The sequence below is a fragment of the Podarcis cretensis genome, assembly GCF_951804945.1.
Source record: "Podarcis cretensis genome assembly, chromosome: 12".
NCBI lineage: Eukaryota > Metazoa > Chordata > Lepidosauria > Squamata > Lacertidae > Podarcis > Podarcis cretensis.
Genome location: NC_137181.1, coordinates 11337156 through 11363052, shown reverse-complemented (window position 1 = coordinate 11363052; position 25897 = coordinate 11337156). Strand labels below are relative to the sequence as shown.

Genomic DNA, 25897 nt, shown 5'->3' with positions numbered 1-25897 from the left:
CCTGATTGGCCTACAGGTGAATCCCGGAATTGGCCAATCACGTGGGGCCCATTGTGTAAATAATGTATATAAAGCAGACATTTTGGGGGAACTTCCATTCTTCCCCACCACTATGAGCTGAATAAAGAGCATGAAATCCACTCTCAACTCCGAGTACGTTATATTTCAGTGCAGTTGTCTCTTATGCTCTGTATAGTACTAGGAACACAACGAAGGTTTTGAGTGCATGGTAAATGTTGTTCTCCTGAATAACCTTGAGCAGAGACGACTCTTCCACCAGCCTGAGCTGCCAATCTCTGTGAAACAATGGAAATGACAATGGCTTCCCTGTATGCAGAGTTGTTGTGAAGATGAACCAAATCAAGGATTCGAAAGATGTTTGCGAATCAGAAGCACTGTGTAAACAATTGATAATAACGGTAATCTTCAGGCTTTAATATCCTTGCGTGCCAGCTGATCTCTTTGCTCATGAGAATTACTCATGGCTATTAACCAAAAAGAATGCACAGAGCAAGCAGGAAGAACAGCTGTTTTCCTAAACTGCTGAGAGGTGGAAGCGTGGCCTTCGCTCTGCTTGCGTTTTTGAGATTTTGTACATTTTTACGTGATTCGGACAACAGCATAGAACAAAATTTAAAGGCAGAACTGATCGCCGCTGTGGCACCGCATTTATGCGGTGCTTTCAACTTCCTGGTCCAGAGCAGGCTACTGTCAGGGGCCAGGAGTCTCCTTCAGGTGATGGAAGACTCCAAAACAGAAAGGGAAGGGCACATGTGTCACACCCTGGAAGCATTGCCACTCTGTGACGCATGTGTCCCCCCCCCCCCAGAGGATGTGGCACTGCTATCTTCAGACTCTGGAAACTTCATGGAGGACAAGGGTGCCTCTGTAAGTGAAGGAGTGTCTTCTGGTTTGGGCAGAACTCACAATTTGGAAGCAGCTGTACACACAGGGCTACATAGAGCTGGAGCTCAGTTTGTTCCCTGCGGGGGCAATGTAGAGGTTTTGGGTTTATGGAAGATGGCCTGAAGGTCTGCATTCAGTCTTGAGTCTTTCTCTACCTAGTGTTGCTTCTGTCTGCCTGGTACCCAGCCTGTGTTCTGCCTTGCCTGAGCACAGAGCATGACAGTTGCAAGACGCTCTGTACCTAGCATGACTCGCTAGAGCGAAACCTTATGGTCTGTGGTTTTCTAGAAGACAGAGCAGTTTAGTTCAAGTTGCTAACATGGCACTGGGATGCAAAGATGGGTATTGTCTACTTTCTTTGCATGCTAGACACTTCACCGATTGAATGAGTACAGGGTTTTGTTTTGTTTTACAAGGCTTATTATAATATAATTTTCAGCATGTGTACAGTCATACCTCGTGTTGCGTTTGCTTCATGATACAGGTTTTCAGGTTGCTTCCCGCGGCAACCCGGAAGTACCGGAAAGGGTTACTTCCAGGTTTCGCCGCATGCGCAGACACGCAAAATGACGTCACACGCATGCGCACATGCGGCAAATCGCGACCCGTGCACGTGCTGACACGGGTTGTGTTCTGCGAATGGGACTCCGGAATGGATCCCTTTCGCAACCAGAGGTACTGCTGTACAAAGTTTATATACAAAGTTTATATACCTAAAGAAAAAAAAACAAGGGCAAAAAATTATTCCAAAATCATATATGTACCAACACTTTGGACTTCTTGTCTATCCCGTTGTCTATTCCTTTTTTACAAATGAATGTACTCTTATTATTGTATATTTCTTTACATTTTATCTAATACATTCCTATATCAATATGTACCTTTGGTCTAATTTCTCAACTTAGTCTCTCTCCAACGTCAATCGAATGCTAGCATTTAGTGATTTTCAGTGATATTAAAATACAAACATAACAATGGGGCATAGGCTGCAGCCATCTTGCTGAATCATAGACTAGTTGGAAGGGGGCTGAGGGCCCCCTAGTCCAACCCCCTGCCATGCAGGAAAATTTTGCTCAGTGTGGGGCTCGAACCAACAACCTTGAGATTAAGAGTCTGGACCCTGCCTGGATGAGAGACGTGATGGGGACCCCCCATGCATTCAGCCGTGAGTTCCGTGGGAGAAAGGAGGGATTTAAATCCAATAAATGTTGAATTATTACATTCAGAGGGCAGTCATCAGGTCTGCAATGCTGTAGCTCCCAGGCCGTTCACTGATCTGAATGCAGGAATATACAATGCAAGCCTAAGCACGTCTACTCAGAAGTAAGTCCCACTGTGTTCAATGCAGCATAATCCCAGGAAAGCGGAAGCAAACGGATTGTGCTTTTAAGCAGAAGTTTCATAACTGTGCGGGCCCCACATTGCGCAGGGAACACAGAAAGATTCAGGCATCTTTTGTCATTATCTCCTGTTGAAAAGCAGTACAAAAAATCCTGTTCTATTTATCCTGTAGGTGTCCATCTGCTGTTTGTGACGAATGTTCTATCCGTAACAGGAGGGCTTCATAATTCTGAGCACAAAAGAACTACAAAAAGCAAAGAACCTCAAGTCCCACCAGTGGCAAATAGAATTACATTATACAACGTAAAGATTTAGAAATGTGGCAGCTTTATAAATCCTTTTAATGTAGACCTTGGGGCCAGTTTCTTTCCAGAAATGTAAGCAAAGTGTATAAATAAGAGGCAGCTGGTAAATAGCATAGACAAATCCATACAGTTTTTACGTGCAGCCTACTTGCACCAACAATATCTTTCTCAGTGGCTGGGGAGCCCAGTCAGGTGGACAGGGTATAAGTAAATTATTATAATTATTACTCACAAAAAAATAAATCAGCAGATTTTTTTTTTAAAAAACCTCAAGTTCTCCAGTTTCTTTTTGTTTGATTTGATTTGGTACTACTCCCATCCATTCTCCTGTTGTAGCTCTTCCTCTGTTTGCCTCCTGAATGATCAGAGATTGATGAAGGCTGCATTGTTTACTGGCTTGTGTGAATGTACCGTTCTGCATCTGTTACCACCCACTCTTTTGGTGTCACGTTGAAAGCCAGCCACTCCAGTTCTGGCAACTGACAATTTAGCTTGTTTTTCAAAAGAAAACACACACACACATCCTTGGTGAAGTGTGCAGAACGTCAAAGGCAAGAGAATGAACCAATGTTTGAGCCTTGAATTAATTCATCGCTATAATCCAGAAGAAACAAATGGGTTGTCACAAACTCTGATCCTGCATTTTAACAGCAAAGTGTAGGGATTCCTCTCTGCATGACCTGCAAATACTTGTCTGTGGCCTTCATTATGTGTTATTCAGATATGGTGGGCCTAGCTTATATATCAAGTAGCTTCTGCTCATACTCAGTTTTGAGGGGAGCTCTACAGTTTGGGGTGGGACGTGGGTGGCACTGTGGGTTAAACCACAGAGCGTAGGACTTGCCGATCAGAAGGTCGGAGGTTCAAATCCCCGCAACGGGGTGAGCTCCTGTTGCTCAGTCCCTGCTCCTGCCAACCTAGCAGTTTGAAAGCACGTCAAAGTGCCAGTAGATAAATAGGTACCACTCCAGCGGGAAGGTAAACGGCGTTTCCGTACGCTGCTCTGGTTCGCCAGAAGCGGCTTATTCCTGCTGGCCACATGACCCGAAGCTGTACACCGGCTCCCTCGGCCAATAAAGCGAGATGAGCGCCGCAACGCCAGAGTCGGTCACGACTGGACCTAATGGTTAGGGGTCCCTTTAGCTTTACCTACAGTTTGGTGTCTAAGGAGCTGTGCACAGGGGAGACTCTGGGTTGGTGGGAACCCACATCGCCAAGCTTTTCTCTCTTTGTATGCGGCAATCTCTGGCACCTCACGGCTCTTGAAACTTCAGCTTTGAAATCTGGTATGAGAGAGCAGGGGAGTTGGGACTGTCATGGGTGGCTAACCTCGTTCCCCGCTGCACCAAGCCACAACTTTGCCTGTGGATCCTTCCCAAGGCAAAATAGTTTTCATAGGACATTTGTAGGTTTCATAGGTCATTTGTGTTTGAAATTGATGCTTCCCTTTTTTGGAAATGTTGGAAAATATGCTCTTTTCTGCGTACCTCTGGTGCTTTCCAGATTTGGGGCTTAAGATGTAAAAGGCCACTGGATCGCCTAATTTAGGTTTGTCTGAGATGCCAAGAATTTGAGATTAGCATTACTGATTTATTCTTTTAAAACCATCCACATTCAGGTCCTTAAGCAAAAATAATCACTTGAAAGAAATCTGACTTGAATCCCTCTGATGCCCTCACTTGCCTGAATTGCTCTCTCTCTTTCTGCATCTCATGCGGCTCCAATAATTCCCCGCCAGTGACCATTATTTGTCCCGAATTGAAGAGGTTGCAGGTTAGAAAGTGTTCTCCAATAGGGGCCATCACTCACTGGCAGAGCACATGTGAGTTATTGAGCACAGTGGGCTATTGAGAAGCAGATTAATCCAGCAGAGAATGTGGCATTTAACAGGAAAAGGTTGCAGGGTAGAGGATAGAGTGTTGTACTTTGGCTGGGCACAAATCCTTTCATACACCTGAGAAAGGATTTGAACCCAGCCCTAGGAGGAAATTTGAACCTAGGGTTCATGCAACACTCTTTCCTCTTCGTCTGTGCTCATTCTCAGCACGTTTGCTAAATTTGTTGTTGTTTAGTCGTTTAGTCATGTCCAACTCTTCGTGACCCCATGGACCAGAGCATGCCAGGCACTCTTGTCTTCCACTGCCTCCTGCAGTTTGGTCAAACTCATGTTGATAGCTTTGAGAACACTGTCCAACCATCTCGTCCTCTCTCGTCCCCTTCTCCTTGTGCCCTCCATCTTTCCCAACATCAGGGTCTTTTCCAGGGAGTCTTCTCTTCTCATGAGGTGGCCAAAGTATTGGAGCCTCAGCTTCACGATCTGTCCTTCCAGTGAGCACTCAGAGCTGATTTCATTCAGAATGGAGAGGTTTGATCTTCTTGCAGTCCATGGGACTCTCAGGAGTCTCCTCCAGCACCATAATTCAAAAGCATCCATTCTTCGGCGATCAGCCTTCTTTATGGTCCAGCTCTCACTTCCATACATAGGTAAAGGTAAAGGGACCCCTGACCATTAGGTCTAGTCGTGACCGACTCTGGGGTTGCGGCGCTCACCTCGCTTTACTGGCCGAGGGAGCCGGCGTACAGCTTCCGGGTCATGTGGCAAGCAGGACTAAGCCGCTTCTGGCGAACCAGAGTAGTGCACGGAAACGCCATTTACCTTCCCACCGGAGCGGTACCTATTTATCTACTTGCACCTTGACGTGCTTTCGAACTGCTAGGTTGGCAGGAGCAGGGACTGAGCAATGGGCGCTCACCCCGTCGCGGGGATTCAAACCGCCGACCTTCTGATTGGCAAGTCCTAGGCTCTGTGGTTTAACTCAAAGCACCACCCGTGTCCCCACTTCCATACATAGCAACATACTAAAACAGCACATTGTTTAATAAGCACAAAAGTCCATCCAACAGTGAGCAAGCAGCAGAGGCAGGGATGCAATTACAGGTTTTTTTCCTTAATTAAAGATGACTTGGGCATATTTGTCTCATAAGTGTAATTTTCTTCGCATCAGTCAAAGCTGTCTGATCACCAGCTCAAATACCACCCTGGCTACCCCGGCTTTTGTTAATTATTGCTAATTAATTTAACGAGAACATAGCTCCTGCTAATGGAAATATATTGAATGGTGGCACAAAGGGATCATCTCCTTTGAATTTAATTTGAAGTGTTGCACCGATTGCAATCTTCTGTTCTGAATATCTTCCGCTTCCTGCAAGGTCTGAAGATTGCGAGTGGTGATATTATGCATAACAAATGTTTGTGTTTTATTGAGTTACCCTTGGGAATATGATACTGGGCTATGCAGAGAGTGGCTGCTAGGGAAATCAGGGTCGCTGCCCTCATTCTGCATTTGAGAGCATTCTAATCCAGAACCTTCTAGAAAGAGAATGAGCTGGAATTAACAGGGCTACTTTTAACTGACTCAGAAGATGGGCAGAACATGTATCATGTATGAGAGAGCAGGAATAGATTTAGATCTCCTGTTCTCCCTTTTCTGGAAAAGAGAGAGTTGTTGTGTAGAGTGGAGAAGGGCCATAGGGAACCTTTTGTCTGCTTTAGAGCATTGAAGGATTCAGTCTCACAACTGTGAAGGAAAAGTTGACCCCAGGTAAATTTTAATCACCTTCCTGAATGCAATATGGACCTGCCCATTGTGAAATACATGCTTTGAACAACATGTCTCATCCCAGCCAGCCAGCATGACCAGTGGTCAGGGATGAATGGAGTTTTAGTTCAAAACATCAGGAGGGCATTGAAGGAGCTGGTTACCTTTAGCCTGGAAAAGAGGAGACTGAGAGGAGATATAATAGCCATCTTCAAATATCTCAAGGGCTGTCACAAGGAAGATGGAATATGCTTGTTTCCCCCCCTGTTCTGGAGGGTAGAATTGAAACCAATGACTTCATGTTACAAGAAAGGAGGTTCTGGCTAAAACTTCAGGAAGAGGTTTCTGAAAGTAAGAGCTGATTGACAGTGGAACTGACTCCCTCTGGAGACAGTGGACTCTCCTTTCTTGGTTTTTAATGCCACGGATGCTATAGTTGAGATTCCTGCATTGCCGGGGGTTGGACTAGATGACCCTCAGGGTCCCTTCCACCACTACTATTCAATGATTATATGATTCTGTCTTAACAAGTATGTTCAGAAGAATTTCTGTTTTCACAAACAATTGGCGAGCCACTGTGGTGTAGTGGTTAGACTAAGACCTAGGAGACCAGGGTTTGAACCCTCACTTGGCCATGAAGCTCCCTGGGTGACGTTGGGCCAGTCACTTGCTCTTGGCCTGGCCTACCTCACATGCTTGTTGTGGGGATGAAATTTGGAGGGGAAAAACAACATACAGTGGTACCTCAGGTTACTGATGTTGAAGTGATCATTCTTGAACAGAAGACCTTCAGAGGGAGACTTTAGCATGAAACCGCTGAATTATAAGATAAAGTTCACCAATGCCAGGTGGTTTGTGTTACTATCACCAGTGGTTTTTTGAATCATTACTGTAATTATATTATAGTGGTACCTTAGGTTAAGTACTTAATTCGTTCCGGAGGTCCGTTCTTAACCTGAAACTGTTCTTAACCTGAAGCACCACTTTAGCTAATGGGGCCTACCACTGCTGCCGCGCCGCCGGAGCACGATTTCTGTTCTCATCCTGAAGCAAAGTTCTTAACCCGAGGTAATATTTCTGGGTTAGCGGAGTCTGTAACCTGAAGCGTCTGTAACCTGAGGTACCATTGTAATCCACCTTGAGCTCCATGGAAGAAAGGCAGGGCGATAGTGCTACAAATAAAATAAAGGAGTATAGAATTCTCCCCTCTCCATTTCCCCGTGTTCCTGTTGGTTCTTTAAGTTGGCAATCTGATTAGTGTCCCTTAACACATTGCACAGGCAAATCCCCTGTCGTGACAAGACTTCCTCCCCGACACCTGCAATTGCAAACACATACTTGTCATATTCACACATCTTAGGTTTACTGTTGAGACAATAGGTTTTCATCTAAAAATGCTATTAGCATCTCATTTCCTCGGAGATTCTATGTGACAGCTGATTCACCTACTATATATTTTGGAAAATAGTTTATGTCTGTCCGTCTGTTCTCTGTGGGTTTGGATCATAGTTAATCCATTTTATGATCTAGTTGTTTTAGTTTTGCTTGATGTGTTGGGTATTTTATATAGAAAAGTGTGATAAAAACAGATAAATAGATAAATAAGTAAAAAAGGGTAAAGGTAAAGGACCCCCTGGATGGTTAAGTCCAGTCAAAGGCAGCTATGGGGTTGCGGTGCTCATCTCACTTCAGAGCCGACGTTTGTCCGCAGACAGCTTTCTGGGTCATGTGGCCAGCATGACCAAACTGCTTCTGGCGCAATGGAACACACTGTGACGGTGTGGTACCCTGGAGCCCCGTTCGCATCCTGAATAGAACGTAAGACGTGACCGTGCGTGTGCAGGCCGCATTTCGCCGCTTCTGTGCATGCGCGTGACGTCATTTTGACCATCTGCGCATGCGCGAGCGGCGAAACCTGGAAGTAAAGCGCTCTGTTACTTCCGGGTCGCCGCGGAGCGCAACCCGAAAATACTTATCCTGAAGCATATTTATCCTGAGGTATGACTGTACATACAAAGACCCCCATCATTCAGGTCCAGCTCCGAGGGTCTTCTGGCAGTTCCCTCGCTGTGAGAAGTGAAGTTACAAGGAACCAGGCAGAAGGCCTTCTCGGTAGTGGCGCCCACCCTGTGGAATGCCCTCCCATCTCAACCACAGACGTAAGAAGGCATCATTTTTCTGTTCTTCCCATGAAGCACTGTTTCCCTTCTGCTGCAGTTCGCCTTTCACACGGTGTTATTTGTCTTACTGTTTGCTATGGCAAAACTGTGTAGCTTATGTAATATACGTAATTCAGTACATAAGTTGCGTTGCCATTGCAGTATTCCACCCTGTTCAATGCAAGTTGGTGGGGAATTGACACATGATCAATTATGTACTGTTTACGGACCGAAAGCAACAACCGCAGCAAATACTGATTACATTGGCTAGATTGAGTTCTGTTGGAGGAGTGGGGTGAATAAAATGAACATTGGCAATTTCCGCTCCCATTTCTATTTTCAATGGAATTCTCTGATATCCCTCCTTCCAGGTAAGTAGAAATAGAATAGCAGGCCAAATGCCTGTTTGTGAAGGCAAGCATTACCTGGGATTGTACAGTGGAAGGGTGAAACTGCTCAAAGGAGTGAATAAGTAGCCAGCAAATAAGTTAAGTGACCCCCACACCACTACATCACTCAGCGTTAACAATCCCAGAGCTGACCTTTAAAGCCCCAAACGGCCTTTGTCCAGTATATCTGAAGGAGCGTCTCCACCCCCATCATTCTACCCGGACACTGAGCTCCAGCACTGAGGACCTCCTGGCGGTTCCCTCACTGCGAGAAGCCAAGTTAAAGGGAACCAGGCAGAGGGCCTTCTCGGTAGTGGCGCCCTCCGTGTGGAACGCCCTCCCACCAGATGTCAAAGACAACAACTACCAGACTTTTACAAGAAATCTGAAGGCAGCCCTGTTTAGGGAAGCTTTTAATGTTTGATATATTACAGTATTTTAATATTTTTTTGGAAGCCGCCAGAGTGTCTGGGGAAGCCCAGCCAGATGGGCGGGGTATAAATAAATTATTATTATTAAAATGACTTCCAAAGCTTCCTTTTACATACTATGTATTCCATTTCTATTCTAGTCTGTGTGCCCTTTAGAAACTTTAATTGAAAGACTACCATTTTCCTTCTTTTCTCCTAGGATCTCAGCTCATTTGCCATGCCATTCTTGGATGGAGATGTAGACAGTGCAGAGAAGCATGCTTCACGGAAGGTAGGACTTTCTGAGTTTTCTTTCTATCTCTGGCTAGTGAAAACTGGTGGTGCGTCCATCAGTCCTCCCAGAATTCAGAGATCTGTTTCACTGAGTTCACGTCGGCCATGTTGATTTGTCCAGATATGGCTGATTCAGCTGAATATTTTAAAGTGGAAGTTGCTGCAAGGTCCCTTGGTCCCTTCTGTGTTGATGATGCGGTCAAGTGGTCTTGGGGAAAAACCTCTTCCATGGCACCCTTATCCTGACCTGTGGATCTGGTTCCATGGGAGGTGCTTCCACAGGACCAGCTTGCTGTGTGAGGAAGATGAAGGCGTGGCCTTGCTATAACTTTTTCACCCTGAGCATGTGAACAGACCCTTTAGCAAGCTAAAATCCCTCCAGAAGAGGCAAAAGCCCATTCAAAGTGGTTTAGAAGGTAAGAAATGCAACTGCCAGGCAGCCCAAGACAAATAGCTCAAACACAGACAGTGGTGTGCATTCAGATGTAATGCTAAACCATGGTTTGGCATTACACGTATGAACAGCCACAATATATGGGGATATAATCTCCTTTCCTTATTTGGAATATAATAGTTTTGTGTCTGAATGGAGCAAACCATAGTTTGCAGAATTCATTGTTTTCCAGCAAATCAGGAGCAAGCTATTATTTCCTCTTTTGCCTCCCCTTGTGCAGAAAGGACGGGGAAGAGCTTTGTTGTTAAAGTCTGTTAGTCTTGCGATATTTCACCTCTTGGGACAGCTTCAAGAAAAATGCCGAGAACGCGTCTTTCTGGCTATTAACGTTTCACAAAACCCTTTGCCTTAGTAAGCAGAGATCCATTTTAAATTCTGCGGAGCTGACTCACACCTTTCACAATGAAGCATTAAGCACGACACACTTTAGGAGTGTAGAATCTGATTGCCTGAGAAGAAAAAAACTGTTCTTAAGTGAAGCTACATTACAGCACTTTAAATGTTTTGGGGTCGCCGTCACTACCATCAGTGATGAGGAATTATCGCTTCTCGTCTGCAGATGAAAATATAATTTTCTGCAAAAGATTGGAGAGTGCCTGATTCAGTCTTGTACATGCACGTGCAGTTTTATTGTCCTCCTTATGAGGACACGGGTACAGCTGCAGGCAGTCCAGCTGCTTTCAGGGGAAGGAAGACCCACATTTCTGGCTACAGGAGTCGAGCTGGCTAGGGGGCCTGGCTTAATAGACTACAGCAGGGGTCAGCAAACTTTTTCAGCAGGAGGCCGGTCCACTGTCCCTCAGACCTTGTGGGGGGCCGGACTATATTTTGAAAAAAAAAAAAATGAATGTATTCCTATGCCCCACAAATAACCCAGAGATGCATTTTAAATAAAAGGACAAATTCTACTCATGTAAAAACACCAGGCAGGCCCCGCAAATAACCCAGAGATGCATTTTAAATAAAAGGACACATTCTACTCATGTAAAAACACGCTGATTCCTGGACCATCCGTGGGCCGGATTTAGAAGGCGATTGGGCTGGCCCCGACCCCTGGGCCTTAGTTTGCCTTCCTATGGACTACAGTATAGTGTAAACAGAACTTAAATATTCACCCCCCAAAAATGTGTGTGACTTGCTTTATTGCGATATTTGCTTTATTGTGGTAGCCTGGAACCAAACCCGCAATATTTCCGAGGTATGCCTGTAACTTTCAAACCTGAGGGGTAAATTGGGTGTCACTTGGTGAGAGTGTTTCTGTAGGCAGATGAGATTGCGTTTGTACCTCCTGGGGAAGACCTATTGCAAATAGTGATTGACTCATTCCTTCCTCCCTAGCCCAGCTTGTGACATTTTTAGCTTTGCTGTGAGTTTGAAAATGGTGGTTATAACACAAGGTTCTGTTGCTTCTCCAGACTTAACTGCCGGCTGGCAGTTTTAGCTTGTTGCTAAAACTTTAGTTTTGTTTCATTTATCTGTGGAAGGTGTTGCGCATGATCCCTTCCCTCACACATTTTTTCTTTACGACAATCCTGCGAGGTAGGTTGAGGCGGTGAAGTTGGCTCAAGGTGACAGATGTACCGTATTTTTCGCCCCATAGGACGCACTGGCCCATAGGACGCACCTAGTTTTTTTGGGGGGAAATAAAGGGGGGGGAATTATTTTTTCCCCAGGTGCGGGGCTGGGGTGGGGGAAGCCCGAGCTTCCCCCGACCCCAGCCCCCAGAACAGGCAAGCTCTCCCATGGCTAGCGGATAGCTTCCTGAAGCCTGCATTCGCCCCATAGGACGCACACACATTTCCCCTTCATTTTTGGAGGGGAAAAAGTGCGTCCTATAGGGCGAAAAATACGGTATATATGACATCTATGTGTGCGGTGAGATAAAACACGAGAGAAGCTTCCTGATGGAGAATAGAAAGTCCCTATTTTCATCGGATAAATGTTGGAGGGGATGGTGATGTAGGTTTGAGTGGAAGCTGAACCGTAGAATAACAGAAGCTGCGCTGATTACACACCAAACTCAGGACAGGACTGAAAACAGCATCTCCTTATATCCTTACCCAGACCCCAGCCAGATGCAGAACACACTGACACACACTAACAACCCATTTAATCTTGCATTTGCCTCTGAGGACGTATGTACAGTCCGATAAAGCTATCTGGTGAGATGTGAGCGACGTTCTGCAGCGGTATACCACGGGCAGAAATTCCCTCGCCTCGAATGACACTAATCTAACTGCACCTTGACATGAAGACTGATAGCATATCGTTTAGTTTAATCTGGTATGCGCCATCGCTCCCTTTGCTTGAAGGAAATAAGGAACTCCATGTCTCCAGGCCTGTCCTTCTAAGGGAAAGAATTTTTCTTCCTATCAGGGAAGGGTTGTTAAAGCATCCTCTGTGCACGTGGAAGGTCCCGTGTTCGATTCCTGGCATCTTCAGATAGGGCTGGGAATGTCCCCAGTCTGAACCCTGGAGAGGGCACTGCCAGTTGGTTTAGTCAAACAGGGGGCCACGTGGACCTTGGCACCGCAGTCTGCCTCTTCACTTGCTTCAGCCCCAGGAGTCAGATATGGCCTTGGAAGTCAGTGAAAGTGTTGAAGGGAATTAGGAGATGAGGTAAAAGGTTAATATTTAAAAATAATAACACAGGTGGTACCTTGGTTTACGAACTTAATCCGTTCCGGAAGTCCGTTCTTAAACCGAAATTGTTCTTATACCGAGGCATGCTTTCCCTAATGAGGCCTCCCGCGGCCGGTGCCCTTCCACCATTTGGATTCCGTTCTTAGACCAAGGTAAAGTTCGCAAACCCGGACACTACTTCTGGTTTTGCAGAGTTTGTAAACCAAATACGGTGGATGCTCGGGTTGCGAATGTGATCTGTGCGGGATGCACGTTCGCAACCCGCAGCGTTTGCAACCCTCGTCAGCTCACACGCGGGTTGCGATTTGGTGCTTCTGCGCATGTGCGACTGCCAAAACGCGGAAGTAACTTGTTCCAGTACTTTCGGGTTTCGGCAGACCACAACCCGAAAAAACGCAACCTGAAGCGGCTATAACCCGAGGTATGACTGTACAGTGGTACCCCGGGTTACATACGCTTCAGGTTACATACACTTCAGGTTACAAACTCTGCTAACCCAGAAATATTACCTCAGTTTAAGAACTTTGCTTCAGGATGAGAACAGAAATTGTGCCACGGTGGCAGCGGGAGGCCCCATTAGCTAAAGTGGTGCTTCAGGTTAAGAACAGTTTCAGGTTAAGAACAGACCTCGGGAACGGATTAAGTACTTAACCCGAGGTACCACTGCAGTTCGTAAACAGGGCTGTTCTGAAACTGACGTACGACTGTAAATGGGAATAGAAAGGAATGAGATAATGAAAGGAGGAAGTGAATATAAATTTTTGGGAGGGGAAACTAAGTATAAGTTAAGAAGAAAAGGTGGAGGGAAAAAGAAATTCAAGGAGATGAGTAAAAGTGTGTGTGTATATGTATGTATGTACATGTATGTATGTATGTACACACACATATACATATACATATACATATACATACAGTGCTTTTTTTCTAGGGGGATGCAGGGGGACGCATACCCCTAAACATTTTGTGAATAAGTTTGGCCTCATTGAGAGGCAGTATTTCAAAATGAGTAGGAAAATGAGAGTACCCCTAAACATTTTTTTAATAGAAAAAAAGCGATAGATAGATAGATAGATAGATAGATAGATAGATAGATAGATATTCTCCACCTAGAGACTCTGGATCAGCAAATTCTGATTAAAATGGGGAGACTGAGTTAATGTTTGTACTTATCTGTGGATTTATTTTCTGTAAGGAATGTTCCAGTTCAAACCATGCTGCTTGTTACAATAAATCTGTCCCTCTCTTCATTGGGTACTTTATTTTCTTCTTAAATCTTTATTAAACAAATCCTGTTCTTCCCCTGAAAATAAAATATAAGATTTATGGTTCAGAAGAAAGCTCACAAATATAAACACCCAAATGCAGGAAAATACCAAAAAAAAAAAAAAAAAAATACTGCATCAAAAGGTGCATGGCAGTATTGTCTGTTTAAATGAGTTTTCAGGTCGAGGCATAAGGAAAGACCTGTGGTGCCAAAGTCTAGACTCCAAGCTCTTCAGTCTGTCTTGGTTTTGCGGCTCTTTAAAGCACTTTTGTACTCTGGGGGAGGGACGCGGGTGGCGCTGTGGGTTAAACCACAGAGCCTAGGACTTGCCGATCAGAAGGTCAGCGGTTCGAATCCCCGCGACGGGGTGAGCTCCCGTTGCTCGGTCCCTGCTCCTGCCAACCTAGCAGTTTGAAAGCACGTCAAAGTGCAAGTAGATAAATAGGTACTGCTCCGGAGGGAAGGTAAATGGTGTTTCTGTGTGCTGCTCTGGTTTGCCAGAAGCGGCTTAGTCATGCTGGCCACATGACCCAGAAGCTGTACGCCGGCTCCCTCGGCCAGTAAAGCGAGATGAGCGCCCCAACCCCAGAGTCGGTCACGACTGGACCTAAAGGTCAGGGGTCCCTTTACCCTTACCTTTACTCTGGGAGCAATAATAAGAATAATAAGCTTAACGCCCTGAGTAGCAAGGGCCTGGAGCTTAGCTATGGATCCCAGATTCAGTTATACATCGCCACACGTGCCTTGTGTGGAGAAGTTCAGTGTGGGGCTGATCATTCGCAGCTGCTCTTCAGACTAATGCTAGAGCATGGAGGTCCCTGGCAAAATGCTTGTTTTGTGGAGTTTCCTCCTTCAGCTTGCACTTGGTTCCACATGCTCCCTTCGCCCTCTGCTGCTCAGCTTGTGGAACATCTGACGATGCCAGAGTCCCCGCTGCCTTCCTTCTTGACAAATATTTAAACAGAATTCCTAAGAACAACTAGCCGATAAATGCCCACCCTTTGGTTTCTGCAGCTGAGCTTCTGTAGCTGCCGGGGTATCAAGAATGGGCTGGGTATCGTTAGAAGTCATGGGTATTTGTGTATGTGTTCTTTATTGAGGACTAGATCCTGTCTGATAAGCTCAGAGAAGGAAAAATTGATTAAATGAATTGCCAATAGGGAAGCAAATATGTATATATATTTATTTACACTCATCTTCTGCTTTAATGTTTTCTTTACCCCTCATCATTAAGGTAAATAATTAATCAGATTATCTCGCTTGAGGTGCTCTGACTGGAACAATTGCTGCAGCATCAAGAGTAGAGAACAGGAAATGACAGGTCTCTCCCCTCATTCCCCCCCCCCCCCGGCTAATGGCTGCAGCCATAAAGCAATTGAGATAGTCATGCGCACTGTACATGCCATTAATATCAGCGTAATTGCTTCCCGCCCTCCCTAGGACCAAGATAGTTATAACGTATGAGCACGTTTCAGTCCAATCAAAGGGAATATTGCTATATTCCGGTTAAAATATAATTGTGAGGTTTAAAAACGGCTGTTGCTGCATGTTGTACACAATAAAAAGCCATTACAGTGGTACCTCGGGTTACATACGCTTCAAGTTACAGACGCTTGAGGTTACAGACTCCGCTAACCCAGCGGCGCGGCGGCAGCAGGAGGCCCCATTAGCTAAAGTGGTGCTTCAGGTTAAGAACAGTTTCAGGTTAAGAACGGACCTCCGGAACGAATTAAGTACGTAACTAGAGGTACCACTGTATTTGGGAGGGGGGAATATTATCTGCCCAACACTGCAGGTGGTCAGAAAACAGAATTAAAAGTCAAATCCCACCTTCTTCTAATGAAAAGTTAAAATGCAGACTCTCAATGGGTGACAAGGAGAACTCACTACCAACAGAGGAAGACAATACGCTATTTGTCTATCTGGTCCAGTGCTCCTGAAATTTGACAGGAAGTCCATCTCCATGGCCTTGGGGAAGAAGTCTCACCACCGTCACCTCTGATTTGATCTTTTAAATTTGGGACTGGACTTATGACCTCCTGCATGTAAAGCATGAAAAATGATGCATCTCGGTCCCAACAGTTGCCATTTGTGGATGTGAAAAGAACGGGCAGCTTCTGGGAGCCTAGTTAATTACATAAAATTCTGCCGCAACGGCCAACAAGACAAGCCATGCAGGTTTTTTTGGAAGGTGAACTACGACAGTGGTGAGCATGGGTCAGAACAGAAATCTATGCCTTCTTAGACCTCCTACCTTCTGCCGAACAAGAGCTGTTTTGCCTCACATGCACCACCCTGAGAGCTGATACAGTGGTACCTCGGGTTAAGTACGATTTCTGTTCTCATCCTGAAGCAAAGTTCTTAACCCGAGGTACTATTTCTGGGTTAGCAGAGTCTGTAACCTGAAGCATATGTAACCCGAGGTACCACTGTAATTTTTATTGGTTTTCATGTCAATAGAAGAACAACATTAACTCGCCCAGTGGTACATTATCGTTAGGTTTCATATGCAGCATACAGTTCACAAGCGTTACGTTTATTTATGCATTATCATTTCAAGTAGCCTCTCCCCAGTGATTCTTGCGTTGAGAATGGAATAAAAGTACCTTCTGTCTCTTTATAAATAAAGTCAAAGAAAGGCAGCCAAGTATCACCAAAAGTGTCTATCCTTGAACTGCCTTAAATTAGCCTTCCGTAGCGAGATAGAGCCACATTCCAAATATTATTTAATCAGATTTCAAGGGGGTTTCTTTAAGTTGTTTCCAGTATTGGGCTGTTGTTAATCAGACAGCTGATAATAGGAAAAATTACTATATCTCTGCATTTAAGGTTATTCTTTCAATTTGAGACTAATGATAACAAGGCAAGACCCGAATTGGGCAGAAGGGATTGCTGTGAAATTTTGGAAATAATGAGAAACAACTTTTATCCCCCAAAAGATGTATACCAGTGTGTGACTCCACCATGCATAAAAATATGAGCATATCTCTCCACAGCCTTTCCAACACAGGAAAGATGCTAGTGTTTGGCTAGTCCAGCAAAAGATATTTTTAAGAGAAGGGCAGGCAATATTTTATTGCAGCAGATTCACTGCAGGTAGATGCTCATTAGGTCAATGGTTTGACAGAGGTCAGCCTTGGAATATTTTTTTTGTTAAAAATTATTGCCCCTTTCTCTTTCTCTTGTAGGCGGAAGACAGCTACAACACAGGGAGCCCTTCCAAAGGACTTTTCCCAAAGGGGCTCCAGAACCGGCCTTCCAGCCCAGCCTCTGCCCCGGTCAAATCCAAGCACAGTCCCGGCTCGCCCAAAACAGTGTTCCCCTTCCCCTACCAGGAATCTCCCCCTCGCTCCCCTCGGCGCATGAGTTTCAGTGGGATCTTCCGGTCGTCTTCCAAAGACTCTTCCTCCCCCAGCTCCAACGCATCCACTTCCCCCGGGGGCATAAAGTTCTTCTCCAGATCAAGAAAAAGTAAGGAACTCTTCGTTGTTACATTTTGGGAAGGTGCTCTGGGTTTCGGGGCCATTTCCTTTTCATGCAGCAGGAAAGTAAGTAGATAGTGTGTGTCCTACCAGCTTTGGTTTCGAGTTTTGTTTAAGGTGCTTTTAAGTGGTTGCTTCTCACACTAGCACGATAGTGCGAAACACAGCGACCCTGTTGTGTATGTTCTCTGTTGGTGGTGCAGGACCAGCCCCAAGGATGGGATGGAAGGACTCCAGCCCTGACTCCAGTCTCATTCTCTACCAACTGAGCTATGCCCATGGGGCATGGTAGGACTGATGGGAAGCCAACCCCATGTAGAAGGCCTCACTCTGGCTTGGGTATAAACAGTGCTGAGCAAGACGGATCATTGGCCTGACTCTGCATAAAGCTGCCTCCTCTTTTCCTGCTTAATGTGCGCTTCTATTTTTTGCCTTAAGATGGTGCTGTTAGTTTTAGTTGCCTGTTTCTTACAGATAAGGTTTCAGGTTTTTAAGCAGATTCTGTTGTATCTGTGCTGTAGAGGAGAGGCATAACTTTGACCGGCAACCTTCTTGCCTTTTGATACGAAAGCTGTGTTGATTCTCCATTATATAGTTGATAATCATTTCTTCTTAAAAGCTTGCCTTTTAAATCTAAACCATTTCATCGGAATCCGCAATAAAGGTTCATCAGCCGTAATTTGGGTTTGTTACGATTTGTTCATCTGTTTATGTGCAGGGAATTTACAGAGGGCTCGCCGTCTAATAGAATACGTCTTTGTTTCAAAGTGCTTGCAATCTAAATTTGGATATGGGCAAATCTACGGGGGTTTCTCAGTTACGAAGAAGAAAATGTGCAAGATACCGAAAAGTGCTTTTAAAAAGTTTAAGACTTCTTCTTTTTAAATGATGACCCAATTCCCGTGTCATACTTAATGGTTTCCTGTGACTGAGCCAGTCTGGGCAGATTTGCTTGGAGGAAACAAATCAATCCTTGGCTTAGCATTGCACCTGGATCATGGAATCGTGGTTAGTTTCTTTCAAGCAAACCATGGTTTATGAGCAAAGATCAACTCTTGGATTACCAATGTGGTGTGTTAAGGGAAAAACAAGCCACAGTCCCTGAATCAGATGTAATGCTTAATCAGGGGTTGCGAATTGGTTCTCCCCATTGTTGGGGGGGGTTAGGTCCAGGCGGATACAGTTGGCTCATGCACAGTAGCCCATGATTCGTGACTTACTGAAGGAGTATCAAACTGGATTCCATTTTGAGCCTGTGCCTCGCCTGGGAAGAATTAGGAGTATATCTGCAATGCTTCCATTGAAGCCACGACTCTTTGTTGCCATGTTTTTGAAGAGCAAAAAAGAGGGCACATTTGCCAACTACAGTGGTACCTCAGGTTACATACGCTTCAGGTTACATACGCTTCAGGTTACATACGCTTCAGGTTACATACTCCGCTAACCCAGAAATAGTACTTCAGGTTAAGAACTTTGCTTCAGGATAAGAACAGAAATCGTGCTCTGGCGGCCCAGCAGCATCAGGAGGCCCCATTAGCCAAAGTGGGGCTTCAGGTTAAGAACAGTTTCAGGTTAAGAACGGACCTCCGTAACGAATTAAGTACTTAACCTGAGGTACCACTGTACTACTTTTAACTATGTATTGCTATGTCAACTCTCATTTTACATACCCATGAAAAAGAGGATGTGTCCTGGAAAAAGAAGAGATACGGCAACCCTCCGCGGCCTGTGAAATTAGATGAAGGGCAGTATACAAAAATTAATAATAAAGACATAAACATAAGCCAGTGCTGCAAAGAGTCTTCCTTTGCAGCCATGACTTGAATTTAAGTTGAGGCTGCAGAAGAATTATGAATGCAGTCTCAAGGCTATGTGTACGCTCTACCTTCAAAACACGTTTGAAACATACCCTCCCCTCAGAGAATTATGGACATTGTAGTTTAGCCCCTCACAGAGTTGTAACTTCCAGCAACCCTTAACAAACTACAGTGCCCAGAGTCCTTTGAGGGAAAGATTGTATTTTGCATGTGCTTTAAAGCTAGAGGGTGTGCACAGAGCCAAAATGCACTCGCTGTTCTTCCTATTCAGCTGCAATTTGCCGCTTTTTGAATCTGACGCCTATTTTCATTACTACAGAGCAACAGAAAAAGGCTCTCAGGGTGTGCTCCTGATTCTTCCTTTTCGGTTTGGCACTGCAGGTTTACCTGTTGTAAACCTGCCTGGCGTGGCTTTGGCTAAACTACACTATGTGCCAAGTGGGGAGATCTGGTGGGCTTATGAAACTGGAGTTTCCCCAGCACTGGCTTACTGTGATGTGGCAAATTCAGCCACTGTTGGGAATAGGGATGGGTTTGGAGATCTTTTGTGCGTGAATATTTTACAAATATGAAAGGGCAGTGCAATTCTGCAGATATTAAAAAGCACATTGAAAGTCCTTGGGTTTAATCCAATGAAATCCTGTTCTGTTCTGTATAATGAAATTAATTTTTTCCACCCTATTTGGCTAAGATAAAATGACAAAGTAGCTTTTTTTCCCAAGGGACAGAGAGAACAAAAAACACTGTTTTAATGGGTTTAGATTGATGTTGAGTCTTCTAGGGCCAGGTCCTATAGCATTTCCTATAACAATATTTGACTGCAGAATGAAAAAAAAAAGAAAGACCTGCTTTTGTAAGACCAAAGTACCATTAGTGGGAAATTAGCCCCAGCTTATTAAGGTTGAAGCTTCTAGGCAATGCTCAGCAGTAATGCACAAGCCATGAATCTGAAATGTTCAGTTTCATGGCCTGGACTAGTCCGGTTGCATCCCCAGAAATATTTAGTTTCCCTTTGCTAGAGATATTAATGGGCCATGACTGGGCTTTGTCTGTGGCTCTGTATCAGGGTCTCTGAATCATAGGTGTTTAAGGATGGTTGACTCTTCGTCAGGGAAGATCTGCATCTCAGTGGCAGAAGACATGCTCTGTGTGCAGCACGCCCCATGTTGAAGCCTTGGTTAAAGTAAAAAGGGACCCCTGAGCGTTAGGTCCAGTCATGGCCGACTCTGGGGTTGCGGCGCTCATCTCGCTTTATTGGCCGAGGGAGCCGGCGTACAGCTTCCGGGTCATGTGGCCAGCATGACTAAGCTGCTTCTGGCGAACCAGAGCAGCGCACGGAAACGCCGTTTACCTTCCCGCCAGAGTGGTACCTATTTATCTACTTGTACTTTGACATGCTTTCAAACTGCCAGGTTGGCAGGAGCAGTGACCGGGCAACGGGAGCTCACCCCGTCGCAGGGATTCGAACCGCTGACCTTCTGATCGGCAAGTCCTAGGCTCTGTGGTTTAACCCACAGCACCACCCGCGTCCCTTGAAGCCCTGGTAGCTCTTGTTAAAGGGGACCAGGAACCCAGTGTTGGTGTCATGAACTGGTAGGACGACGGGGCGGAGGAAGAGAAGGAACAGGATCCCAGCATGGGGTGTAGCCAGGACTGGGACATACCAGGGCAAGCAGGGGATGGGGAAAGAAGTACTCATGGAGTGACAAGAGGGTGGTGAGGGGAACCAGAGCAGCAGGACCCATTACCAGAGCCATAGGGGCCCCTGTCTCCACAAATACAGCAGGCTCTGAGGCATAGGGAGCAGCAGGAGGGGCGCTCTAGGAGGCTGAGGCAGGCAAGGGCACAAAGCCCAGCTCACCAGTTGGCCATGTGGGGCTTGCTAGCTCTGGGAGGAGATGATTCCTTAGCTGGAGTAGGCTCAGAACAGGTGAGGGTCACGTGTCTCATCAAGCCCAGATGCTGCAATCAACATGCGAAGTACAAATGGGAAGCAGAGCTGAGGTGCCAGGTCTGCTCAACAGCCCATGTTGATGGGCCTTGGCTTGGACGCTCCTGGACCTCTAGGGGACTGCTTCAGGTTTGACTCTGGACAGTATATTGACTTGTGGGCTTCAGACTTGGCGTACCTGAACAGACACTGGAGTGTGTTTCCTGGACTTTGGATTTAGCTTGCGTAGATTGACCCCCAGACTTTGGACTTGACATATTGACTTGCCACCAGGTAGGCCAGGGGTTCAGAACATTTGGGGAACACCTTTCTTTGCCATTGAGCTAGTCAAGTAAAGAAAATGCTGGGCCAGTCCAGAGGTGGAGAACATTTTTCAGTCTGGCGACTGAATCTTCTTTGAGGCAGCCTTCCAGGGCTGCTACATTCTGAGGGTGGGAGGGGCCAGAAGCAAAAGTGGGTGGAGCATCAGGTGGTCTCGGAGGAGAGTTCCTAGGACCATGCAGAAAGACCTAGAGGGACCACACTGGGTCTCTGGGCCTGAGGTTCCCCATTCTGGAGCTAGATGGACAAATAGTCTGATCTGTTATAGGCAGATTCTCATGTCCTTTTGAGTTTACATTGAAGGCAGGCTTTAATTTGGGTCATCAAACATTTCCAGGTGGTGAAACTCTAGATTAGGGGTGGCCCACAGGTGGTATGTGCCCCAAGTCTGAAGGTGCCCTTACAAAATCATACACCTTGCTCTTCTTCCGAAGAGCTCACACCAGATTTCATATGTGTACCAGAATATCTCCTATCCAGGTACCTTACTGGGCCAGCAGGTCATCAGTAATCACAAGATGTCACTGAAGGACCTCCTCTGGGTTCGTTCTAAGCAGTCTGAGACTCTGACACCTTGTCTGTCTCTGCTCCGCCCTCTTCATACCTCTGTAGGTTTTGGGTGACCAGAGGGTAGGGGAGTTGGTCACAGCAGAAGGGGAAGATGCCCTGGTTTCTTCAGCAGCCTGCCTCGTATCTGCCTCTCGGCCCTCCTCCTCTTCAACCTCTGCTTCTAGACTGCTCTCTGCCACAGACTCTTCCTTTTACCCCTTCAGCTTCTGACACCTCTTTCTTCCAATCTTCTCCTTCTTCTCCTTCTGACCACTCATTGTCATCCCACCACCAATCCCTGGGCTCTGAGCCTTCTTCCCTTAGGGGTTCCCTTGGGGGTTCCCCAGCTGGTGCCTCCCACTCCTCTTCTGCATCCAGCCAATCCATGACAGCAAGAGGAGCTGGGCGGCTAAGGGAGCTGGGCATGTTTAGCCTGGAGAAGAGGAGGTTAAGGGGTGATATGATAGCCATGTTCAAATATATAAAAGGATGTCACATAGAGGAGGGAGAAAGGTTGTTTTCTGCTGCTCCAGAGAAGCGGACACGGAGCAATGGCTCCAAACTACAAGAAAAAGATTCCACCTAAACATTAGGAAGAACTTCCTGACAGTAAGAGCTGTTTGACAGTGGAATTTGCTGCCAAGGAGTGTGGTGGAGTCTCCTTCTTTGGAGGTCTTTAAGCAGAGGCTTGACAACCATATGTCAGGAGTGCTCTGATGGTGTTTCCTGCTTGGCAGGGGGTTGGACTCGATGGCCCTTGTGGTCTCTTCCAACTCTAGGATTCTATGATTCTAAGAGGGTTTTGAAGTGCCTGCACTATGTTGGGTGCTTTTGGACATGTGTTTATTGTGGAATTTGTGTTGTTCATTTGTGTTTTTTTTTTTTTTTTTTTTTTTTTGCAGCATCCAGACAGTATCATCGTTGTCAAAATGCCTGCCTGTAGTTTTCCTTCCTTTAATCAGGATTTTCGTGTTCCATGTGTTACATTTGCAATCTGCTGCGCACCTGCTGATGTGGAAGCTTGTTAGCACATTTTATGTTTTGATGGGCAGGTTTGTCATGCGTGATTTTTGGTGATTTGTGTGTGTGTGTGGTCATATTAGCCATATGGTATAAGTGCATCCAATTTTACTGAACGTTGCCTGCAGAAGGCACAGGTGAAATTTAACAACCGAGTTAGCAGGAGCAGTTTTTTTTCAGATCTCCACCCAATACATGGGTATGGGATTGCAGATGTGTATGTGTGTTACCTCTAAATCAGTATATATATCAGGCTTTTAAAAAAGTATTCTATTTAGTTTTTGTTCATACTTAAACTAAATAAAAAATCCAGTACAGGTTTTTTTTTTTTTTTAAGGTTAACATTTAGTGTCAAACCTTATACTAAACATCTCTACTACCTTGCTTACAAATATCTCAAGTAATCCAAATAAGTTACAGTTCATAAATGTAGAAGTCATAAATATCATTAATGTCATCAATATGGTCATCCTATCTTAACAATTTTATATCTCTTATGAAATCCCCCAATACATGTGTGTGAAACAGCTTAATCAGAAACAAAGTCCTTAATCTTTATAGCGGCATATTTTCTATTCCTATACTTGTAGTTCCTAATTATTTCTTCATATATTGCATAACTGGATTCCGTTTTCTTAAAACTCTATAAGATGCTCTAAGTAATCACAACATTGTCACTAAGTTTATCACTTACAGCTGCTCCTATAATTTCCTTATTAATTCCTTCCTGTTTGGTGTGCATCTTTGTTTCCAAGTTACAGCATGCAATATCTTTCTTAATGCAACAATAATACGTTTAAACAGCAGCCACACCTTGTACATTAAAATAAAAAATAAATAGAGAGGTCTTGGGACAGAACAGCTTCATCCCTCTTCATCTCTCAGGCAAGCTTTATTCAGGCAAAGATTAGTCTTACACAATACCTTTTTTTTTTAAGAGTCAAATTAAAAATGGGTATTGCTGCCCCTGTTTGCCTATTGTGAATCATGACAACTAAGGTCTGTAATCCTGGCATTTGTGCCCTTCCTGGGAATTTTCTTTAAAGGTTCACACACATTCACACAGGTGCAGAAATACCTGCATGCATACCCAGAACAGGCAAATGATATCGGAGGTCAGGGAAAAAGTCATTGAATGGAGGGTCAAAATGCCACAGCCTCGATTCATTCCATCAAGCTCTGTTGACCTACGGCCCTGCTTCCCCACTTCCCCACTGTTGAATCCTGGTGGTTTGGCCCAGTGAAACTGGTGGTCTCAACCAAGCTGACGAAATGGCCTTGGCCCAGCCTCTTGTCACTCACTCTGTTGCCTCCCAATAGCCCTCTTTTCTACTTTCTGAAAGCAGAATTAATTGATGGTGAGGATCTTGCTGTTCTGACACCTCCTGAAGTTGAAGGCTTATGGTAAGCTTTTGCACAAATGCCAGGGATTAGCATGAGCTGGTTTGTACAGCTGCCCGAATTTCCTAGGATCAGGCATCCATCCACTCGAAAAATTCTGAAGTTGTTAGCAAATCCTTAGGTGGAAGGGCAACGGAAAAGTATGGGAAGAAGGAGCCCACTCCAAACATCCAGACGCACAAAGAATTTCTATAAAAGTGAGCTGCAACCAGATGTTGGTTTTGTTAATGGCAAAAGCATATTATATCTAGAAATTCCTGTGGTATATTTGGTCTTCCTCCAACCTGAAACCTCTGGTTTTTAGACAGGATAAAAACTTCAGATTTCAAAAACACGCAAGTGTGCAAATAGCGTGTGTAGAGCATCACACATGATGACTGCAGTTCTATCTGTTTTCACTGCAAATGCACGCAACAAAATCAGCAAGCTTGCAGTCATGCAATGTGAATATTATGCTGTTTTGTGTGATCTCTCCCATTTTATTTATTTGAGAATTTAGATTCTGTTGATCTAGTCAACCAGGGGTATCAACCTCATTTAAGCTGGAGGGCAAAGCTGCCCACCCAGCAGATGTGGCCACACCCATAACTCCCCCTCCCTTCAAGCCAATGGGACCAGTGGTTATCTTCTGAATATAGCTCCATTATCCAACCTCGGTGTGCCATAATCCCTTCATCACCATCATCACTACTTCCACTCACTCAGGCCTGAGCAACATCTGCAGCTCTTGAGGCACCTGCTATTTGTCATGTTCTCTGGACACAATCCTCCATCCGGCTCACAGGCAGACCTGCAGGGAGAGGAAGCATCACTTGGGACATAAATACCCGCCCTGCCCTCTGGACTATCCAGATCAGAAGATGTGGTCTTACCAGACCCCTCCAGCTTGGATGACACCCTTCCAACTCATCCCTCGCTATCTCCATGCTGTAGGAACCAACAGCTACCTAGCAGGGCAATGATCCTTTAAAAGAGCCTACATTGTCACAGGGCTAATAGACAGTCCAGGCCAGCTGACTTTCATAAAGCCCCAGAAGGCTTCAGCATGTTGTTGAGTCAACAACTGCTCCTGAGTGAGCTCTCCAGGGTGTTGACATGCTCCTGTTTGCCCTGCTTTCCACCATGGTTAGAATCTGGTATTGCCAGGTGCATTTGACTAATCCACCTGACTTTCTTTTCTGTAACCCTCCTGTTTGGAATGTGGCATATGATTAATCTAGCCAGGGATTGCCTCGGCTGCACATGGTCTCCCAAGCAGGACACCATCGATGCCCTTGCTACTGCTCATTCTCCAGAATCTTCTTCCATGCCAAAATGGCTGCTCCCCATGCCACCAACTGAAATACAGTGGTACCTCGGGTTACATATGCTTCAGGTTACATACGTTTCAGGTTACGTACGCTTCAGGTTACATATGCTTCAGGTTACAGACTCCGCTCACCCAGAAATATTACCTCGGGTTAAGAACTTTGCTTCAGGATGAGAACAGAAATCGTGCTCCGGCGGCGCGGCAGCAGTGGGCGGCCCCCATTAGCTAAAGTGGTGCTTCAGGTTAAGAACAGTTTCAGGTTAACAACGGACCTCCAGAATGA

At 45.3% G+C, this 25897-nt stretch overlaps 1 protein-coding gene across 4 annotated transcripts in view; it reads left to right on the top strand.

Moving 5' to 3' along the window:
- The window catches only part of PRKAG2 (protein kinase AMP-activated non-catalytic subunit gamma 2), a 209803-nt gene that overhangs the window by 59308 nt on the left and 124598 nt on the right, over positions 1 to 25897 (top strand). For 3 of the 4 annotated variants that reach the window (XR_013831821.1, XM_079946862.1, XM_079946865.1), the window contains exons 2-3: positions 9330 to 9401; positions 16953 to 17235. Coding sequence is in view for 3 of the 4 variants with exons in the window: in XM_079946862.1 (XP_079802988.1) it covers positions 9330 to 9401; positions 16953 to 17235 (355 nt within the window). In the remaining variant the exon portion in view is untranslated. Of the gene's footprint in view, positions 1 to 6124; positions 6155 to 9329; positions 9402 to 16952; positions 17236 to 25897 lie in introns of those variants that run through there. The other variant, XM_079946863.1, reaches the window with a different exon arrangement.